This window comes from Capra hircus, chromosome 6 (genome assembly GCF_001704415.2).
Source record: "Capra hircus breed San Clemente chromosome 6, ASM170441v1, whole genome shotgun sequence".
NCBI lineage: Eukaryota > Metazoa > Chordata > Mammalia > Artiodactyla > Bovidae > Capra > Capra hircus.
In genome coordinates, this window is record NC_030813.1 from 67,759,889 (window position 1) to 67,777,450 (window position 17,562).

Genomic DNA, 17,562 nt, shown 5'->3' on the forward strand with positions numbered 1-17,562 from the left:
GCGGCTAACAGTTTCACTTTCATTGCAAAGTCACCAGATTCTAGGTAATCACACCTCGAAGTCTAGGCCCCACGGGGCTAAAGATTCTATCTACTTTGATAATCACTGTATTTCAGCACCTTATCCAGTGCTCAGTACATATCTGGTAGTGAATAAATGAATGACTTGGAAACTGACAGGTAGAGGATAAAGTAGGGAAACGGAGAAGAAAAAGACTCAAGACTCAGAGGACAGTTACTCTAAACAAGTAATTTTATTCACTGTCATTTGAGCAATTGTAACTTACATCACTACTATATTACTCCTTCATATATGTGTAAAAATAAAAATTTAGATGCAAAATTCACATAGGAAGTGACAGTAAAGGATTCTGAAGAGATTCCCCCCTTAAGATAGACTCTAGAGAAATTTCCCTCCAGTGTTATCATTCAGCGTAACATTTGCTTACCTTTGCTATTCGACTAGCTGTTTCTTTGCAAAACTGAGTTGGGCTGTCAAAATGCTGGATTAAGTGAGGCAATAAGCAAAGGATGTTAAGAGGAAAGCCTATCAAAAAAAAAAAGCAAACAATAACCAATTTTATTGCACATTACTTTAAAAACTAAAGGTTTTTATTTTGTTTTTTAATTGGTTCACAGAAACCATTTTCTTTTTATTTCCTGGGGTACTTGATCTTCTAAAAAAAAATGTGTTTTTTTGCTTTTACCAAAAAATTTATGCTACCTCACATATTAAGAAAACTGTGGAAAAGCAGAAATTAGTAGATTTCAAAACAAATGATTAGTTTACATTTCACTACATTAAAAAGGCAAAAAAAAAAAAAAAAAGTTGGTGCAATTCTATTCACATCACCTGACAACTGGGAAGGATCCACCAACGTGTGTTTGGAGACAGAAATGAGTTTACTCAGGAGGTGCACTGTCATTTCCTGTGTGGATACTGAGGTAAAACCCTTAAGGAAGAGCTGCTGGAGGCCTGGGAAGTTATTCCACTTCAGTTTGCTTTGTACGTTTTCAATCTTCTCTCGACTCTCTGATTTATCCAAAGGCAGGTGGATAAGCAGTTTGTTGAGAAGCCTGAGAGCCAGGAGGTATTCATATTCATAATCTGATTCTAACAAAGAGGCTGCTATCCAAAAAATGGTGGCCATCAAGTTGGCGGGCTCAGTAGGGGGCTGCACATCGTACACCGCCTTCTCTCGCAGGGAGGAAAGGCTTCGAGTCCTCGCTAAGCTACTGCTGTGGTTGATCCGTCCGTCCATTATATCCAGTGTGTTACTCCGCCGCCGGTCCCCTCTCCGGTCACCAATTAAACTTAACCTCAAAGAGTTACTTCTTGTATTACTGTTGTATCCCAGATAACTGCTGCTATTAATGGGACTTGTGCTTAGATTGAGTTGTCCAGTGCTTTTCCTGTTAGCTGCATACTTGTTTCCCATTATAGGATCATGGTATGAGGTTCTTGAAAGAAAAAAAAAAAGAAAAAAGATGAATCCACGCACAACTGCTTCTTTTGCTACATTAACTGTACTCTTAAAACAACCGAAAAACAATAACTGTTACCAGGAACAGTCATTTTTAAAGTATATCTGACTTAATACCTGAAACTAACACAACACTGTAAATCAACTCTACTCCAATAAAATTAAAATATTTAAAAAAAAAGCTTATCTGATTTTGCTGAAACCAATTTCAGTTCTTTCTTCTCTATTAATAAAAAATGTACAACAGTACCTTTTCTACTGTAACTGATTATTTCCCCTGAGTTGGATGAGGTTAGAAGTGAAAATGCTGCTATAGTGACTGCTGATAATTTTCAGGTCTGGGATTTGGTGAACATTATATCCGAAGCCCAGGCCTCGTTTGCCTCGTCTGCAGACTCAACAGTCCTGATGTCCCTATTTCTGTCAATTCACACTCTTTCCAAAAGAACCAAGCTCAAAAATTTAATTTTGATTTCTCCTTCTCCCTCACATCTAGTTATCATTGATTAAAAAATAATTACAGAATATTTTCTACATGTGTCAGTGGTATGCAAAATGCCAGGAATACTGAAGTCCATGAAAATTATAGCCTGCTAGTTGCTGTTATTAAAACATTAAGAGAATACTGTGAGAATCCAAAGGATAGAATGCTTAACACTCCCCTGGTCGCAGTTAGAAATGCTTAACTAGGAGAGGGGTATGGAGATGGGATTTGAAGGATAAATCAATTTGGGATTTACAAAGAGGAGAGAGTCTGAAGAGAGGCTGGTCCAGGGAGAAGGACCAATAGGTGGCAAGTGTGAGTCCTGAGGAGCCTGGCCTGCTGGGGGGACAATGGGTTGTTGAGTGTGCTGGGAGTGTGTTGAGTGTGAACAGAGCCTGTTACTGGGGCTGAAGCCTAGAAGCACAGCATGAAGGTCTCTGGACAGATGAAAGAGGAACAGTATTGCCACTTACTAGCCCTGAGACCTTTCACCCATCCTCACTGTCTAAGGCTCATTTTCCCACTGGCAATTCATCTGAATTTGGGGGTATTCCTCTCACTACCAATATAGAACAATATAATATTGTGCCTATTTAGCTACTGAAGTTTTGTATACAAATCCACTGGTTGCCTGGCTTATCAATTCTTACTGAGAAAGAGCAGACAGAAGATCATAATGCTTCATGGTTTCAGCTAAAGTATCAATTGCAGATTCCAACGTGAGAAGCAGCTCAATCACAAATCCCTAGAAAAAAGGGGCAGATTCTAATTAATTATGTTCTGAAAGAAACAGTAATGCACATCCTGATGAGATTTTAAAATAGAACAAGTTCCACATTAATATTACAAAATAATTAAACTCTTGAGCAACATGATCTTGCGGATGGATGGAAACGTAGAAAACTAATGGTATAAATTGATTATAATGGCAACACAACCCACCCAAAGTTGCTGGGGCCAGAAATCTAGGAGACATCCTTATTTCTTTCTCTCACGTCTAAACTGAATCCATCAGCAAGTCTTGAAAATACTACTTTAAAAATACACCCTATATCTGACTTCTCTATTTCCATAGCTTCCTTTAGTCCAGCTATCACCGTTTTGGCCTGGGCTCTTACAAATAGCCTCTTGACTGACCTCTTTTGCCTTCCTAAGGATGCCACAAAGCCACCCACAGTGTGAATTTTTAAAAAAGCAAATCACACCCATCCTCCTCCTCTTAAAACTATGTGTAGTTTCCCATCAATTCAGAGTAAAATCCCACCTCTCGCCAGAACCTCCCCAGGCCTCATGTGATCTGGGCCTGCTGCCTGCCTGCCTCTGGAGTCCCCATCCCATACACGGTAGCCACTCTGGACTGTTTGCTTTTCCTCCGAAGAGCCCACTGCTTCTGCCTCAGGGCCTTTGCACTTGTTAGTCCTATTTCCCTCTGCTCTCTGTCCCAGATCATCACAGGGCTCACTTATTCATTTACACATGTGTTCAGAACTCATCTTCTAGATGGTTATATAAAAACAAAAAAATACCCCTCTCCCCTATCATTGTTTAAACTGTCACCCTACCTTATTATTTTCATAGCATTCACCGTTAAGTAAAATTTTATTATACATTATTGATGGATTAAAAGGTTTGTTTCCCGAGTGAAATGTGAGCTCCATGCCAAGAACTCTGTGGTGTCCACTACTATATCCTCAGTATCTAAAACAGTGTTAAATAACATCATGGGTCTATACAGACCTATGTTAAGTTCCCTACTGCAGTATTTCATGTAATTTATCTTAAAAAACGAATTTCAGTGTTTTACTTTACATCTAACTTTAAATTCCTCTTTTACCTTGTAGTCATCACAGAATATCCAGGTGTGTGTGCATAAAGCTGTTTTTATAGGCACCACTTAATTCAGTCTTTATAGGTACCACCTAATTCAATCAAACATGAATTATCTAACTTTGTTTTTAGTTCTCTGCTTCTTAGCATCTGACATCATAATTCTCTATGACATTCACTTGGTTCTTCCTGCCGTGTGTAAATACCTGCCGTGATTTACATTTGGAAACAGGTCCTTACAATGAGGAACTGTTCAACACCTGCTGAAAGAAGTGAAAGAACTACCTGTGCATCTTCTCCTGGATCCCCTACAGTTTCTACAAGTCTGGAGAGAACATCAGAAAGTGTAGTTGCAGAGAGAGGCTGCTTTAGGGCCCTGAAAATCTGAAAGGATCTCCCAGCATAGTGTCGAGAAGAACAAGAAAGTGCTGTCTGCAGAGCAACCTCGCTAAGATGATGTTCCAAGTGAATTCCTTCTGTGAAAACAAAGGAAACGAGTAAGTGCTTCCTGTTTTTCAGGATATATATAGGGGTGATGATCAGAAGCTAGGAACCAAATATTAAATTCAGTGCCAGCATAGTACCTGGCAAACAAGGCATTAACATTTGCTAACATTTTCCAAGTCAATGCTTCTCCTTTTCATACAATTCTGTTTGCACTTTAGATGACTCTTCATCGTAATTTCCAGGGAAGTAATCCTTGAGAATAAGGTCTCTCAACGTCACCTCTATTGTCATTTTGACAACATAACTCTGTTTTGAGGGCTGTCCTGTGCTGTGTAGTTGTGTAATGGTATCTCCAGCCTCTTGACAACTTGATACTAGTAGCAACTAATCACTGACTTCCCACCCACTAATTGCAAGAAAAATGTCCCAACAAGAATCACCCCCTAGCTAAGAACCACCATTTTAGACACGTTTTACTCTGATTTTCAGGATGTGTTCGATTTTCGATCACAGAAGCCCAAACCAGTACAGTTTGTCATCTCTATATATGTTCCTTCAAAATAATTGTTTCATGATGAACAATCATGTTAAAATTTTATTATACTATCATATGTCAAACAAAGAATGTCAAAGTGGCATTCTTTTTTTCAAAGATCTATTTGGTATGTACCACTTTTAAAGTCTTTATTGAATTGGTTACAAGTATTGCTTCTGTTTTTATGCTTTGCTTTTTTGGCCACGAGGCATGTGGAATCTTAGCTCCCTGACCAGGGATCAAATCCACATCTTCAGCATTGGAAGGCAAAGTCTTAATCACTGGACCACCTGGGAAGTCCCCAAAGTAGCAGTCTTATTTTCAAGTAGTAATTTTTCTTCAACCAAAACAAATCTGTTACCACTAATAAGTTAAAAAAGAAAACCTGTCTATGACTTTTGAATTTAGACATGTCAACTGTCAATTTTTTGCTGAACATCATCAGAAGTTTTGACATCACAGTAAAAGATCTACTTGAAAGTAAATATTATCTGAGACATTTATTAAAAGATACCTGAGCTTGACTGCTTAAAAACAGAAACCACATGTTTCAGAAATGTAGTCAACTGCTCAGCACTCTTTATGCTAGGATTCTTGGCAGAAACATCCTCATGGTTCCAAAGGGGCCCTCTTTTTCTGAAAACAGAGAACAGATGTGATTCCCTTGGTTTTTAATTTGATAGTAAGTTTTACTCACACTCACTTAAAATGTGCTTTTGCAGTTAGAAAGGATAGTAGTTGAGTAAATCAAACAGCATGTCATACAGTCTACTGCTACTGTTTATAGACTACCTGGATTTGCAATGATCTAGAGCAAGTAGCCAGAGAAGGCAATGGCACCCCACTCCAGTACTCTTGCCTGGAAAATCCCATGGACAGAGGAGCCTTGTAGGCTGCAGTCCACAGGGTCAGGAAGAGTCAGACACGACTGAGCAACTTCACTTTTAGTTTTCACTTTCATGCACTGGAGAAAGAAATGGCACCCCAATCCAGTGTTCTTGCCTGGAGAATCCCAGGGACGGGGGAGCCTGGTGGGGTGCCGTCTATGGGGTCGCACAGAGTTGGACACGACTGAAGCGACTTAGCAGCAGCAGTAGAGCAAGTAGCGGAAGATCCAAATTACATATAATTTCAAAATGTTCCATCGTTATAGTCAAATGCTCTCAGAGGCAGTAGGAAAAGATGGCAAATTTTGCCAAGTGAGAAGAGTACTGGTTACTGCTTAGATATTAAAGGTCAAAATTTATAGAGGTGACACATTATTTAGATTGTAAGGCAAAGAAAATAATTTATAAGCTAAAACTACAGGACAAGTTTAGGACAGAATGATATCCTTCGGTTCTTTCTTTAAAAATATCTGTGCCATTTACCAGCTTGGTTATTCAGGTTTCAGCCCCTTATTAGCACAGGCCAAGGTGCCCTGCAAAAAAATGTGGTCACACTGCCTCTGGTTCCTGACACCTCTAATTCATCAAGCACTATGAGACTGACTTTCTCAACACATTTATTTAATCGGGCCCTCCTCCACACTCCTCATTCTAGCTCAAAGATTTTCAATAATGTCTCCTTTCTTGAATGATCTGTAACCTCTGGCCTGGGCTTCCTGGTTCTGGTTCTCCAGTTTGAATTCTCCCAAGCTTTCTTGTCTAGGAGCCCCTCAACATTACATCCAAGCTGGATTACTCAGCAGCCTGAGTGAGTAACAATTATACCTTGTTTCTCACATCTGTGATTTTGCTCTTGCTGTGGTATGCCAGCCCCTTCCTCCCCAACTATGTTTCTTCTTTACTTAGAGTGTTTTGCCAAGAGTGGACCATAAGTAAATATTTGAAGATTGACTGGTAATGCAGCTAATGAAGGCAGAATATACGTTCAGATAATACTACACTCTCTTTGGGCACTTAATCATTCAGACATGATTAAGGCCTTCCTCACATGTAATCTTGTGTGAGCAAAAGAAGAAAGCCTGGTTGCATCAAATTTCCTGAATCTTGCACAAGATAAACCTGTCTTTTCCAAATCAATGACACTTTGGAAAACAAAAACAGGCTTCGCTGAAGCTGACAAATGAAACGACGACTTAACAGAGGTTTATGGCTGGGATGGGAAGAGCCGCAAATGTTACCTTGAGGTAATGAATTCCATGAGGGTTTTGACTTTTCCATCCTGCTCTACTGAGATGTCAACCTCGTTGAGGATAGTGGTGTGCAGATGGGAAATGGCAGCGCTGTTATTTCCTAAGCTGATACTAGAGGAGGTAGAACTTGAGCTGAGCCCTGAGTCGGTCATGGGGGAGGGCTGGTAATCAGGTATAAAATCACTAACACCTGCTGAAAGAGACCATGGGTGTGAATACCCAGATGTGAAACCATCTCCCACAATATTTAAAGATTAAGCTATGGGCCCTTACAGATTATACTGGAGCCTCACAAGCACCAGAGTACATCAACTGAGTTTTTGAGCAAACACTGTTTTCAGAGCCTATTAAAACTTAATGGTTCGGATTAACTATGCTAGCCTATGCTGCCATCTGCTGAACAAAGTTGGAACTGGCAGTTTCCTGACATTGGCGTTATTTCCTCAACATGTGTTAAGGAAATAATTTCTACAGTGTTAGCTGATTTTTAATTTCTTACATTAAGGGGTCCATACTTTCTGCTTCACTTTACTTAAATCAAGACAATTTTAAAGTCTGTGTGTAATATTTATATTATGCAATTATTAAATAATTCTAAAAGTTATCACTAACGCCCATATTTATAAAATGGCAAGAGGAGCCTTAAAAACAAACAACAAATACAAACTATGGAATTCTGAATAGAAATGCTTAACTTAAAAAAGGCATAAACTTTATTCCATTCGTCTTTTAATCATAGTTTAACAAGGCAACTAAGTTTACTAACGATTGTTTTCTCACTAACTACAGGGCTTTGAGTAAGCTACAGGGCTTGCAGTAAGTAACTTTAAAATGGATTAACCCTGTATCTGGCATTATATGATTAGGAAAAAAAGTAGCCTTATTTCAATTTTTAAACCCAATTATTTTCTGGGTCATTTATTATAAACCTGATGGTACTGATGAATGAAATAAATGAATTAGGGCTATTAGGAAAAAAGAAAATACAATTTGAAAAGTAAAACAAATTCGTATCAACAGTGAAATAAATTCTACATTAAAGTCTCATTAATTTGGACCTCACTACTTAAAAATATATAATTTGGAACTTACTAGACTTTGCGATGTATAACATTGTAAATGCAATTAATATAACTGAATGAATAAAAAATTTTAAATGTCTTCATCAGTTTTTCAGCTCTTGAAAGAAGGAGGAGTCTAATACAAGTTTACCATTTTTTTCATAACCAGTGCTCAAATTAAGCCACTCAACATTTTTATGACAAAGATCCTTAAAGGTAATAGAGATTCAAATACTCCAAGTTTAATTCCTTCTTTTATGAATTAATAATGTCACTGGTACCTAAAATAATAAAACTATATTAAAAAGTACTCTCTAGTATCTCAACTTCAGTTGACCTTCTCTAATGCAAGATTAACAGAGTACGGTTCTATTTTCAAACCACTTTTAAAGCAAATACCTGTGAAAGTATAATCTAAGTGTGCAATTTGTTTGACGGTAAGCACCCTGGGCTCATTAAACTCCTTGTTCCTGAGAAGGACAGAAGCAACAGTTCGGATGTTACTGTTGGATCCCATTACTATTAACAAGTGCAGAAGCAGGCGTTTGCAATGTTCATACACCTCAGGGTGGCAGTGGTCAAACCCTAAAAAGAGTAGTAGACAATTATCATCAGGAAAGGAAAATGATGAGTAGTATTCTTGCTACCAAATGTATATTTTAAAAAGAAAAGCACAAATTAAATATTTTGTGCAAGATGACATACTACATCAAGTTTTTTTATTGCCCTAGAGTTCGTTCACACTGTTACAATATCCTGTGGTCCTACTGGACTAGGGCGAGTCAAGACAAGTTTCCAATTTATGTCTAAAATTTAGTAATCTCTTAGAAACCATTACTCTGTTACTTAACACTAGATCGACATGAACTTCTAAAGGCAAGCATTTTTTGTGCCTGGAACACAACAGAAAGTCAGTAGATGTTTGCTTACTGAAGGAAGTAATATATAATATGTGTACATATCAGGAAAATTTAGAAGATGGCTATTTTGACTTGTTTCAGGTAAACAATCTTACAAGCATGAAAAGTATTGCTGAGATGTGATGGACCCCACATATTTGTTACAGAGGGCACAGCGGAGCTTTAACTGTAATAATTAGACTGTCTACAATCTAATTATTTTGGGAAACAGTCAGTACCCATTTCAATTTTCCATTTACTCTGAAAGTTCCCATTCCTAAAGGTAAATTAATTTTACTCTTGCTACTGTTACAGAATCTTTCCTGCTGGAAAGTATGTGTATTTTGTGTGCGGAGAGACTGTATGAAAGGAACAGGAATGGGTATAACAGACTTGTCTGTTGAAAGAGAGGCTAGGAATAACACCGCTCTAGATCATGAGAATCCCAGTAAAAAGTGTCATGGAAACAACATACAAAAATAAGAACAGAAATATGTAGAAACTTTCTTAAAACCATACCACTTTTCCCACTGAGGAAAACTATGAAGGTTCCTCAAAAAAATAAAAATAGATCTACTATATGATCCAGCAATTCCACTCCTGGGGGCTATACATCCAAAGAAAACAAAAACACTGTGAACGATACATGCACCCCAGTGTTCACAGCAGCATTATTTACAACAGCCATTAAAAAAGAATGAAATAATGCCATCTGCAGCAACATGGACGAACCTGGAGGGTATTATGCTTAGTGAAATAAGCCAGACAGAAAAAGACAAGTACTGTGTGTTATCACCTATATGTGAAATCTAAAAAATAAAACAAACTATTGAATATAGCAAAACAGAAGCTGACTAACCGATACAAAGAATATACTAGTAGTTAGTAGTGGAAAGAGGGATGGTGGGGGAGGAGTGGCAAGATAGGGGTGGGGAATTAAGAGATACAAACTACTGTGTAGAAAATAAGTAAGTTACAAGGATATATCGTACAGCACAGGGACTCTAGCTGATATTTTATAATAACTATAAATGGTGTCGAATCTGTAAAAGTTTTGAGTCATTATTTGTACATTATTTGAAACTCACATTTTAAATCAACTACACCTCAATAAAGATAAATGAATAAAATGCAACCTATAAAAAACAAACATACCATATACTGCCTTTCAGCGATCACAGAAATACACAGTGAAAGAAATAGCACCAAATATTTATTACCTATAAAAATTGCATGAAGAAGAAGATGGAGGTAGCTTCCCCATTCCACCTTCACACTGTGATCAATGATGAGATCCGTCAAAAGGATCACGGCTATGTTACACCTATGACAAACACGAGCGTTACTAATGTTCCACTAGAGCAAACCTAGAGAAAATCTTAAGCAAATTACTCTAAGATTTTAATACTGTATTTTATGGAAAAATACAATTTCTCAAGAAAAAAAAAAGAAGAAAAGAAATACAGCTGAGGAAACCATTCAGTGATAGTTTTACAAACAGCCTATCTGCTAAGGGCTCCTCCCAGCCAAGGGCTATTTCATCTTCAACCCCAAGACCTGGTGCACTGCTTGCCACATAGTCGGTGTTCGGTACGCATTTGGTACATTAATACATTTTGAAAGAATGCAGTCACTGTTCTACTGTGATTTTTGCTAAGCAGAAAATCAGCTTAACTCAAAATAAGAGTGCCTACTACTGTAAAATAGTATTTTTCAGATGTAATAACTGGGTCCCAGAAAGGTCAAGTAACTATGCCAGACACCCAGAAAAGCAGCAGCAGCAGAATTAGATTTAATACCATTCATTGTAAACAGTGAGAAGTCTGAGTTTTCAGATCGCTTAAAATCTAAATACACGGATAGAATTTGTGGCACTAGCAAAGGAAAGAAGGTTGGTTGTGTTCTGTGTTGTCGGATAGCATAGAGACAGCTGAAAGTATTAAGCAGCGGTTTGGCTCGTATGAAATAGGAATGACGCTGTGGTCCACCTGTGAAGAGGTAATCCAGGTGATGACGTTTCAGGCAAGTAATCCACCAGTGGTGACCAGCAGCCTCCAGCTGGTGGGAAGGGTAGTGGCTCTCCTTGATTATGCTCCATCACTTTCAGTCGCCAATTAGAATAAAGTGGCATTGAGTCACCTATCAAAATAAAATGATCTCATTGTCTACACCATCTACTTTCTGCCAATATAAGCAAACTCTAGTAAGATACCAACTATTTATAGCACTGGAAAGTGATAAAAAAGAAAACGTCCCACTATTTTGACAAATGTTTGCTAGGTAGACCTGGGTACCAATATTATCAGATTAAGCAAATCAGAGAGAGAAAAAGATATATCAATTCAAATTCCTTTATTTTAAATCAAAGCAAAACTGCATGAGCACCTCATCATGATTTCACAACTGATGTCCAAGCTATGAGACCACATTATAGGTAAAGCTGCCTTGTATCAAGGGCCTTCTGGTAAGTTACTCAGTTCAAATTTCTGGAGATAGGGCCGATATAAACCCATCTTCACAGGAAATCTGCTCTACTGCAGTGGGGCTGCAGGGTGTGGTAAAAAAGGCCATCAAGACATGTGAGTTCTGTGTGACGTGGGTAAGTCACTTAACCTCTCTGGACCTCAGTTCCATCATGTGCAAAATGAGGAGATTGGACCAGATCATCTTCAGGGTCCCTTGCGGTCTGAAGGCTTGTGCTTCCATTTCACCCTACCTTAGTGTTAAAATGAGACTCGGACAGAGTGCTCATTTTGCAACTGCAAGGGAGAATGTTCAATAAAACCTGAGTCCCACCAAAGATCAAACCTGCTCAAAAAAGCAGCCTGTTGTCTGTGTGTCTGTTCTGTGATTCTTTCTATGAGCTTCTTGAGAACCAATTCTTATGTTCCTTTTGATCAACCTACAGGGAATCTGTGCTTTTAAAATGTATTTCCCCCACTTGATGCTGCTTCTTAAAGTCAAGACATTTCAGATTATGTTGGAACACCACTAGTGGCAGTTAAATGCTCTTCTTAAGAACAATTTACTAGAAGAATACAATTATTAACATTACTATAATGATAGTACACCTGACGATCATAGTTATTAAAAAAAAAAAAACACATTTGGAATGTATTACTTTTTTCTTCTTCGTAAGATCCTCCAGAGCTGCTACTGTATCGAGATTCTAGTCTGTGATGTTGACGATTTAAATGACTGTTTAGTCCACTGTAGATGTCTAGATGCACGTAGCTGTGGGAATGACCACTGAAGTTAGTCACAGTTCATGGTAAAATGGTATTTCACTTTCTATGCTTGAAAAAGAACACAGTACACAAATCACTAACTAAAGTTTACTGTGATATATTTTAACTTCCACATTACAATTCAAAAGCTTTGAAGTCAGTTATTTCTGCCTGAATTTTTTCTTAAGCTGTTGTGATAATAACTTTCTGGGGAAACCTATTCCATATAAAACAGGCAAGAGTGAAATATCCGTTTAGAAAAGGTTAAAAAAATGTAGCAACACAAAAAGGGACTCACCATACTCCACCTATTCATCCATTGGTGCATATTAAAAAATCTAGCATGCAAGTGTCTTTAATGCGAAAAATTTCCAGCATGGAGATATATTTATTTCTTCACTAGAATATTAACACCATTCCAATAGCAGAAATTATCGTTTATTCTGATGATAATCAGGATACGTCAAACTGAAAGATTAATGAAGAACAGAGAAGTACTTACCTCTCTTCAATACACTCTTTTATGGGCTTATTATCAGGATTGCCATCCGTGGGAGCAACCATTGTATTGCTACTAGAAGTAGTTCCTGTCATCAGAAATAAAACAGTATCAGTGAATGTAAAGCTTAGGACAGCTCAATAAGAACAGAAGATTTCATACTACAGATGTCAAAACTCCACTAAAATGAGAGGAAAAGTGAAAGTTGCTCAGTCGTGTCCACTCTTTGCAACCCCATGAACTATACAAGTCCATGGAATTCTCCAGGCCAGAATACTAGAGTGGGTAGCCTTTCCCTTCTCCAGGGGATCTTCCCAACCAAGGGATCGAACCCAGGTCTTCGGCATTGCAGGCAGATTCTTTACCAGCTGAGCCATCAGGGAAGCCCAAATGAGACAAAGGTGATTTTAAAAAGGAATGTACTCTTAATGACCAACAGAGTAAGGAGTCAACAGCAACAAAGTTAGGGATGCTGGAAAACAAATGGACAAGAAGTAATTAAGGTTGAAAGAGATGAATCCAGAGCTGTTAGTGGAAGAAACAAAGACACTTCTGTATTGATACTGTTAAAACCTCCAAAAGACTTAGGAATTAGTGGCAATAGAGTACCTCTGGAAGCAGGGGTTGAACCAGATGCTAAAAATGGCAAGAATGGTTGAAAATCTATTTCAGAAGTATCTGGGCCCCAAGAGCTACCCCTCCACCTCTTATAACTGGGTGACTGTCTCTGCTCACTTGAAGTCTTCTCTGATGACAATAAATCAGAGGATTTCTAGACTACGGCACACCATCCACAGGTGAAGGAGGAAGTACTTTACTGAGAATAAGGGAACTAAGTGGAAATATACACACATAAGTAACTTGAGAAGACATATCTCCCTGCAACCTTCTTATACCACTGGGCTATCAGAAGGCTGGAAGACTGTAAGTGTGTGTATCTATGGATTATACGTATCAGTACACACACATACACACAGCCCTACATCTTCTATTCTAGGCAGAGGATTGGAAGAGTTTTCTCTGGGGAATCTGATTAGTACAAGAGAAAAGACCAATGGACACTTACATCGATGAAATCATTGTATAAAAAAGGACATCAAGTTCCATATATACCTACAGACCATCTAATCAACTCTTTAATATGCCACTGTTTATGAAAAGACAGATCTAGAATTGGTAGGCTTTTGAAGAAAGCTTTTACTAAGACAAATCAAAACAAAGAAACAGCAATATAAAGAAAATGGGAACTTTCCCAGGTAGAAAGCTTTATAAAATATAGAAGAAGATAGTCCAACTATGAAACATGAATAGGATGCTCCTAAAAATTTTTTAATTAAAAAACTCTTTTTGGAATTAAAAACATTTTAGCAGATATAAAAAATTCAATAAAAGCATTATTAGAAATCTCCTAGAAAGTATAACAAAAAGATGAAACCAGATGATAAAAGTAAATTATAAAACATAGTATGAAAGATCTCTAATTATACAATGTTATTAACATCACAAAAGCATTTAATATAAACTGAGTGACAAAGAATTTCATATAAATTTAATCTACAACAGTCCAGATATTATATCAATTTTCAATGGATGTAGTTTCAACTCAAAATATTATAATATAGATATACATAAAAGTAAATACACTCACATGATTGAATACTATGTATAATATAGTCTCAAATAACTATAATATGAAATAACACAGTTATTTCAATAAGTGAGCAATTCCAATATTTACATATTAATTATATCCATTTATAAGAGCATCTGTTGTAAATGGACAAAATGGATATATTCCAGTTCTGAATAGGTATATAAATGTTCCCTTTATCACATTACAAATCCTTACATTGTCAAACCTTTCTACTCATATAAGGATTTACAAAATTCTGTCAAGTTAATTACATCTATAACTTAACGTTTGTGTGTTTTCTCTAGGACGTTTAAAGCAAACGCCTGCTAAAATGAACAGTTGTGGAAAGCTTCTTTTCTCATACAAAGTAATCACTTTTAAATGACTTCTCACCTGAGGTGACAGAAGGGATCTTATAGCTGGAAGTGATGCGGTAATAAGGGGGGTTATCCATGTGAGTGACCCCTGAACTGACGGGCTCGGTCAGCTGGAGCTCACTCACCAGCTCTTCAAGCAACTGCATTGTTTTGTCTCTACCTAAATATACAATAACTTTCTTCACCTGTCACAAAAAAAATCGTTTGGAAAAGAAAAAGCACAATTTTTATCACACAAACTTGTCTTGAGACAAATTTTATCAGAGTAAGTTCAGCTTTAAGTAGTAGATGAATAAGCACAATCTAAATCTGAATAGACACTGATCAGCAATTAGACATTAATCAGCTTTATAAGTACTCTTCCCTTCAGCCCTCAATATCGTATCGAATTAGGATGACCTAGATATATTGCTTAGGCAATGGCACCCCACTCCAGTACTCTTGCCTGGAAAATCCCATGGACGGAGGAGCCTGGTAGGCTATAGTCCATGGGGTCGCTAAGAGTCGGACACGACTGAGCGACTTCACTTTCACTTTTCACTTTCATGCATTGGAGAAGGAAATGGCAACCCACTCCAGTGTTCTTGCCTGGAGAATCCCAGGGACGGGGGAGCCTGGTGGGCTGCTGTCTATGGGGTCACACAGAGTCGGACACGACTGAAGTGACTTAGCAGCAGTAGCAGCAGACATATTGCTTAGGCAATGGCACCCCACTCCAGTACTCTTGCCTGGAAAATCCAGCAGATACATTGCTTAATGGTGTCCATAAAGTCATCACTCCCCTTATTTATTTTTAGAAAAGCAAAAGATAATTGCCTTTTTATAAATCAGTTTTTTTTTTTCAATGGAAAATGAAGTGAAAGTCACTCAGTCATGCCCAACTCTTTGTGACCCCCATGGACTATACAGTACATGTTATCAGGGTTTATCTCCCTTAAGATTGACTGGTTTGATCCGTCTTACTTGATCAATCATACTTGATCAAAAAGTATGTTTTGGTAGTATGTTATTATTGAAATAGGCTGATCAATTAGTAGGCGATCTTTCTTTTTTCTCCCTATTTAAACCTTAGTACTTAAAATATGGTCCTCATAGAACATGCATTATTATCTGAACCTTTCAGGAAATACAGAATCTCAGGCCCCACGCCCAACTCCAGAAAGAGAATGAGAACAAGATCCCCAGCTGATTCACGCTGCATTCAGATGTGTGAGAAGCTCTGTTTTACATCACTCCCGGACATGCTTTAAATTTTAAAACATGCTTTACCACATCACACCAGCAATCTGATAATGGTTCTCTGATAACTGGCCTCCCACACGGCTCTAGATCTATCCAACCTGCTCTACTTGCTAATTCTTTGTTCTCAAGTTCAGTCTCCTCCAATCACATCAGGTACATTTCTGCCTCTGTGTCTTTGCTCTGACTCAGGACCTCTGAGATGATACTCCTGACTCTAATCCTGTCAAGTCTTCAAGCCCCACCCCCCCCCACTCCAGCTGCAGGGCCTGTCAGGAAGCTTTCCTGGACTTTTCATCAACAGCTCTGGGTTGGAATTCCAGCTCTGCGGAGACAGACCTAAATAGCTATGTGACTTTGAGCTATGTCACTCTTTCTCGCTAACTTACTTTTTTCATTGTAAAACTGCAGTTATCTTACCAAACTCAGATTTCTTCCAGAAATTAAGTAATGTAAATGAAGTGCTTGTACTATGCCTGGCCTGTAAGTAGTGCTTAAGAAGTGATAATTAAGAAATTATTATTATGAAAAACAGCCATTTTAAAATTTCTGCAAATGGCAATTCCCTGAATTTCATCTTGAAAAGTGAAAGTGTTAGTCACTCAGTTGTGTCTGACTCTTTGTGACCCCATGGGCTGTAGCCCACCAGGCTCCTCTGTCCATGGAATTCTCCAGACAGGAATACTGGAGTGGATTGTCATGACCTTCTCCGGGGGATCTTCCTGACCTGGGCTTGAACCTGGGTCTCCCGCACTGCAGGCAGATTCTTTACCATCTGAGCTACCAGGAAAGCCCAGGAATTTCATCTCGGCTTCTTGGAATTACAACTTCATGCCTGTTTCTAGTGCCAATCCCAACTCAGTCATTCATTCATCCAATTAAGGGGAATTTCCTGTGTGCCAGGCACTAGTCTAGGCTCTGACAAGAAGGCAATGAACTAAATAAACAAAGATTCCTGCTCTTCTTTTTTTCTTTTTGCTGCAGTGCACGTCTTACAGGATCTTAGTTTCCTGACCAGGGATTGAACCCAGGCCATGGCAGTGAAAGCATCAAGTTCGAACCACTGGATTGCCAGGGAATTCTCAGATTCCTGCTCTTAAGAGCTCAGAATCTCCTGGACTAACTGAGGCAAAAGTAATGAGGCAAAGAAATATGCAGTAAGTTCAATGATAAGTGTTAGGAAAACCAATGAAACAGGGCAAGACAAAGAAGAGTGTATATGTGGGGGCAGGGCATTTGCAGATTTGAACTAGATGACCAGCAAAGGTATCAGTGAGAACAGCCATTTGAGGAAACATCTTAAGAATGTGAAGAAATGAGCAACTGACTGTTTGGGGAGAGAGGAAAGCAAATGGCAAGGTCCCTGGGTGAGATCCCTGAGTGAGAGCCGGGCAGCAGAGGGTTCAGCATGGCTCAAGGGCAGGGGGCTTGAGGGGGACTGTTAGGACATGTGGTCAGATAGCTAATGTGGGATCATGTTTTGTACTACACACCCACCTTTCTCCAAGTGCTTCTCAATGCAGATTATTGTGACATGCCTTCAGGACAGGAGATGATGGGTAAAGCAAGGCTACTCAGTGGTCCATTTCAAGGAGGATCCATAAGAACTTTTAGAGCAACACTGTAGAGCTAGTTTTCTGTGGAACATACTTAAAGGAGATGCTACCCTGTGTCTAACAGTTATATCTACATATACACACATCTGTGTGCATGT

The 17,562-nt window shown here is 38.4% G+C and overlaps 1 protein-coding gene across 8 annotated transcripts in view; it reads right to left on the reverse strand.

The window, feature by feature from the left end:
- FRYL (FRY like transcription coactivator) overlaps positions 1-17,562 on the reverse strand; it is a 257,732-nt gene that overhangs the window by 39,288 nt on the left and 200,882 nt on the right. For 6 of the 8 annotated variants that reach the window (XR_001918189.1, XM_018049433.1, XM_018049437.1 and 3 more), the window contains 12 exons: positions 14,626-14,794; positions 12,603-12,687; positions 11,995-12,107; positions 10,862-11,012; positions 10,094-10,197; positions 8,374-8,559; positions 6,902-7,106; positions 5,291-5,412; positions 4,080-4,270; positions 2,618-2,712; positions 853-1,460; positions 449-546 (listed from right to left, as the gene is read on the reverse strand). Coding sequence is in view for 7 of the 8 variants with exons in the window: in XM_018049433.1 (XP_017904922.1) it covers positions 449-546; positions 853-1,460; positions 2,618-2,712; positions 4,080-4,270; positions 5,291-5,412; positions 6,902-7,106; positions 8,374-8,559; positions 10,094-10,197; positions 10,862-11,012; positions 11,995-12,107; positions 12,603-12,687; positions 14,626-14,794 (2,127 nt within the window). In the remaining variant the exon portion in view is untranslated. The remainder of the gene's footprint in view (positions 1-448; positions 547-852; positions 1,461-2,617; positions 2,713-4,079; positions 4,271-5,290; positions 5,413-6,901; positions 7,107-8,373; positions 8,560-10,093; positions 10,198-10,861; positions 11,013-11,994; positions 12,108-12,602; positions 12,688-14,625; positions 14,795-17,562) is intronic. The other 2 variants (XM_018049438.1, XM_018049434.1) reach the window with 1 other exon arrangement.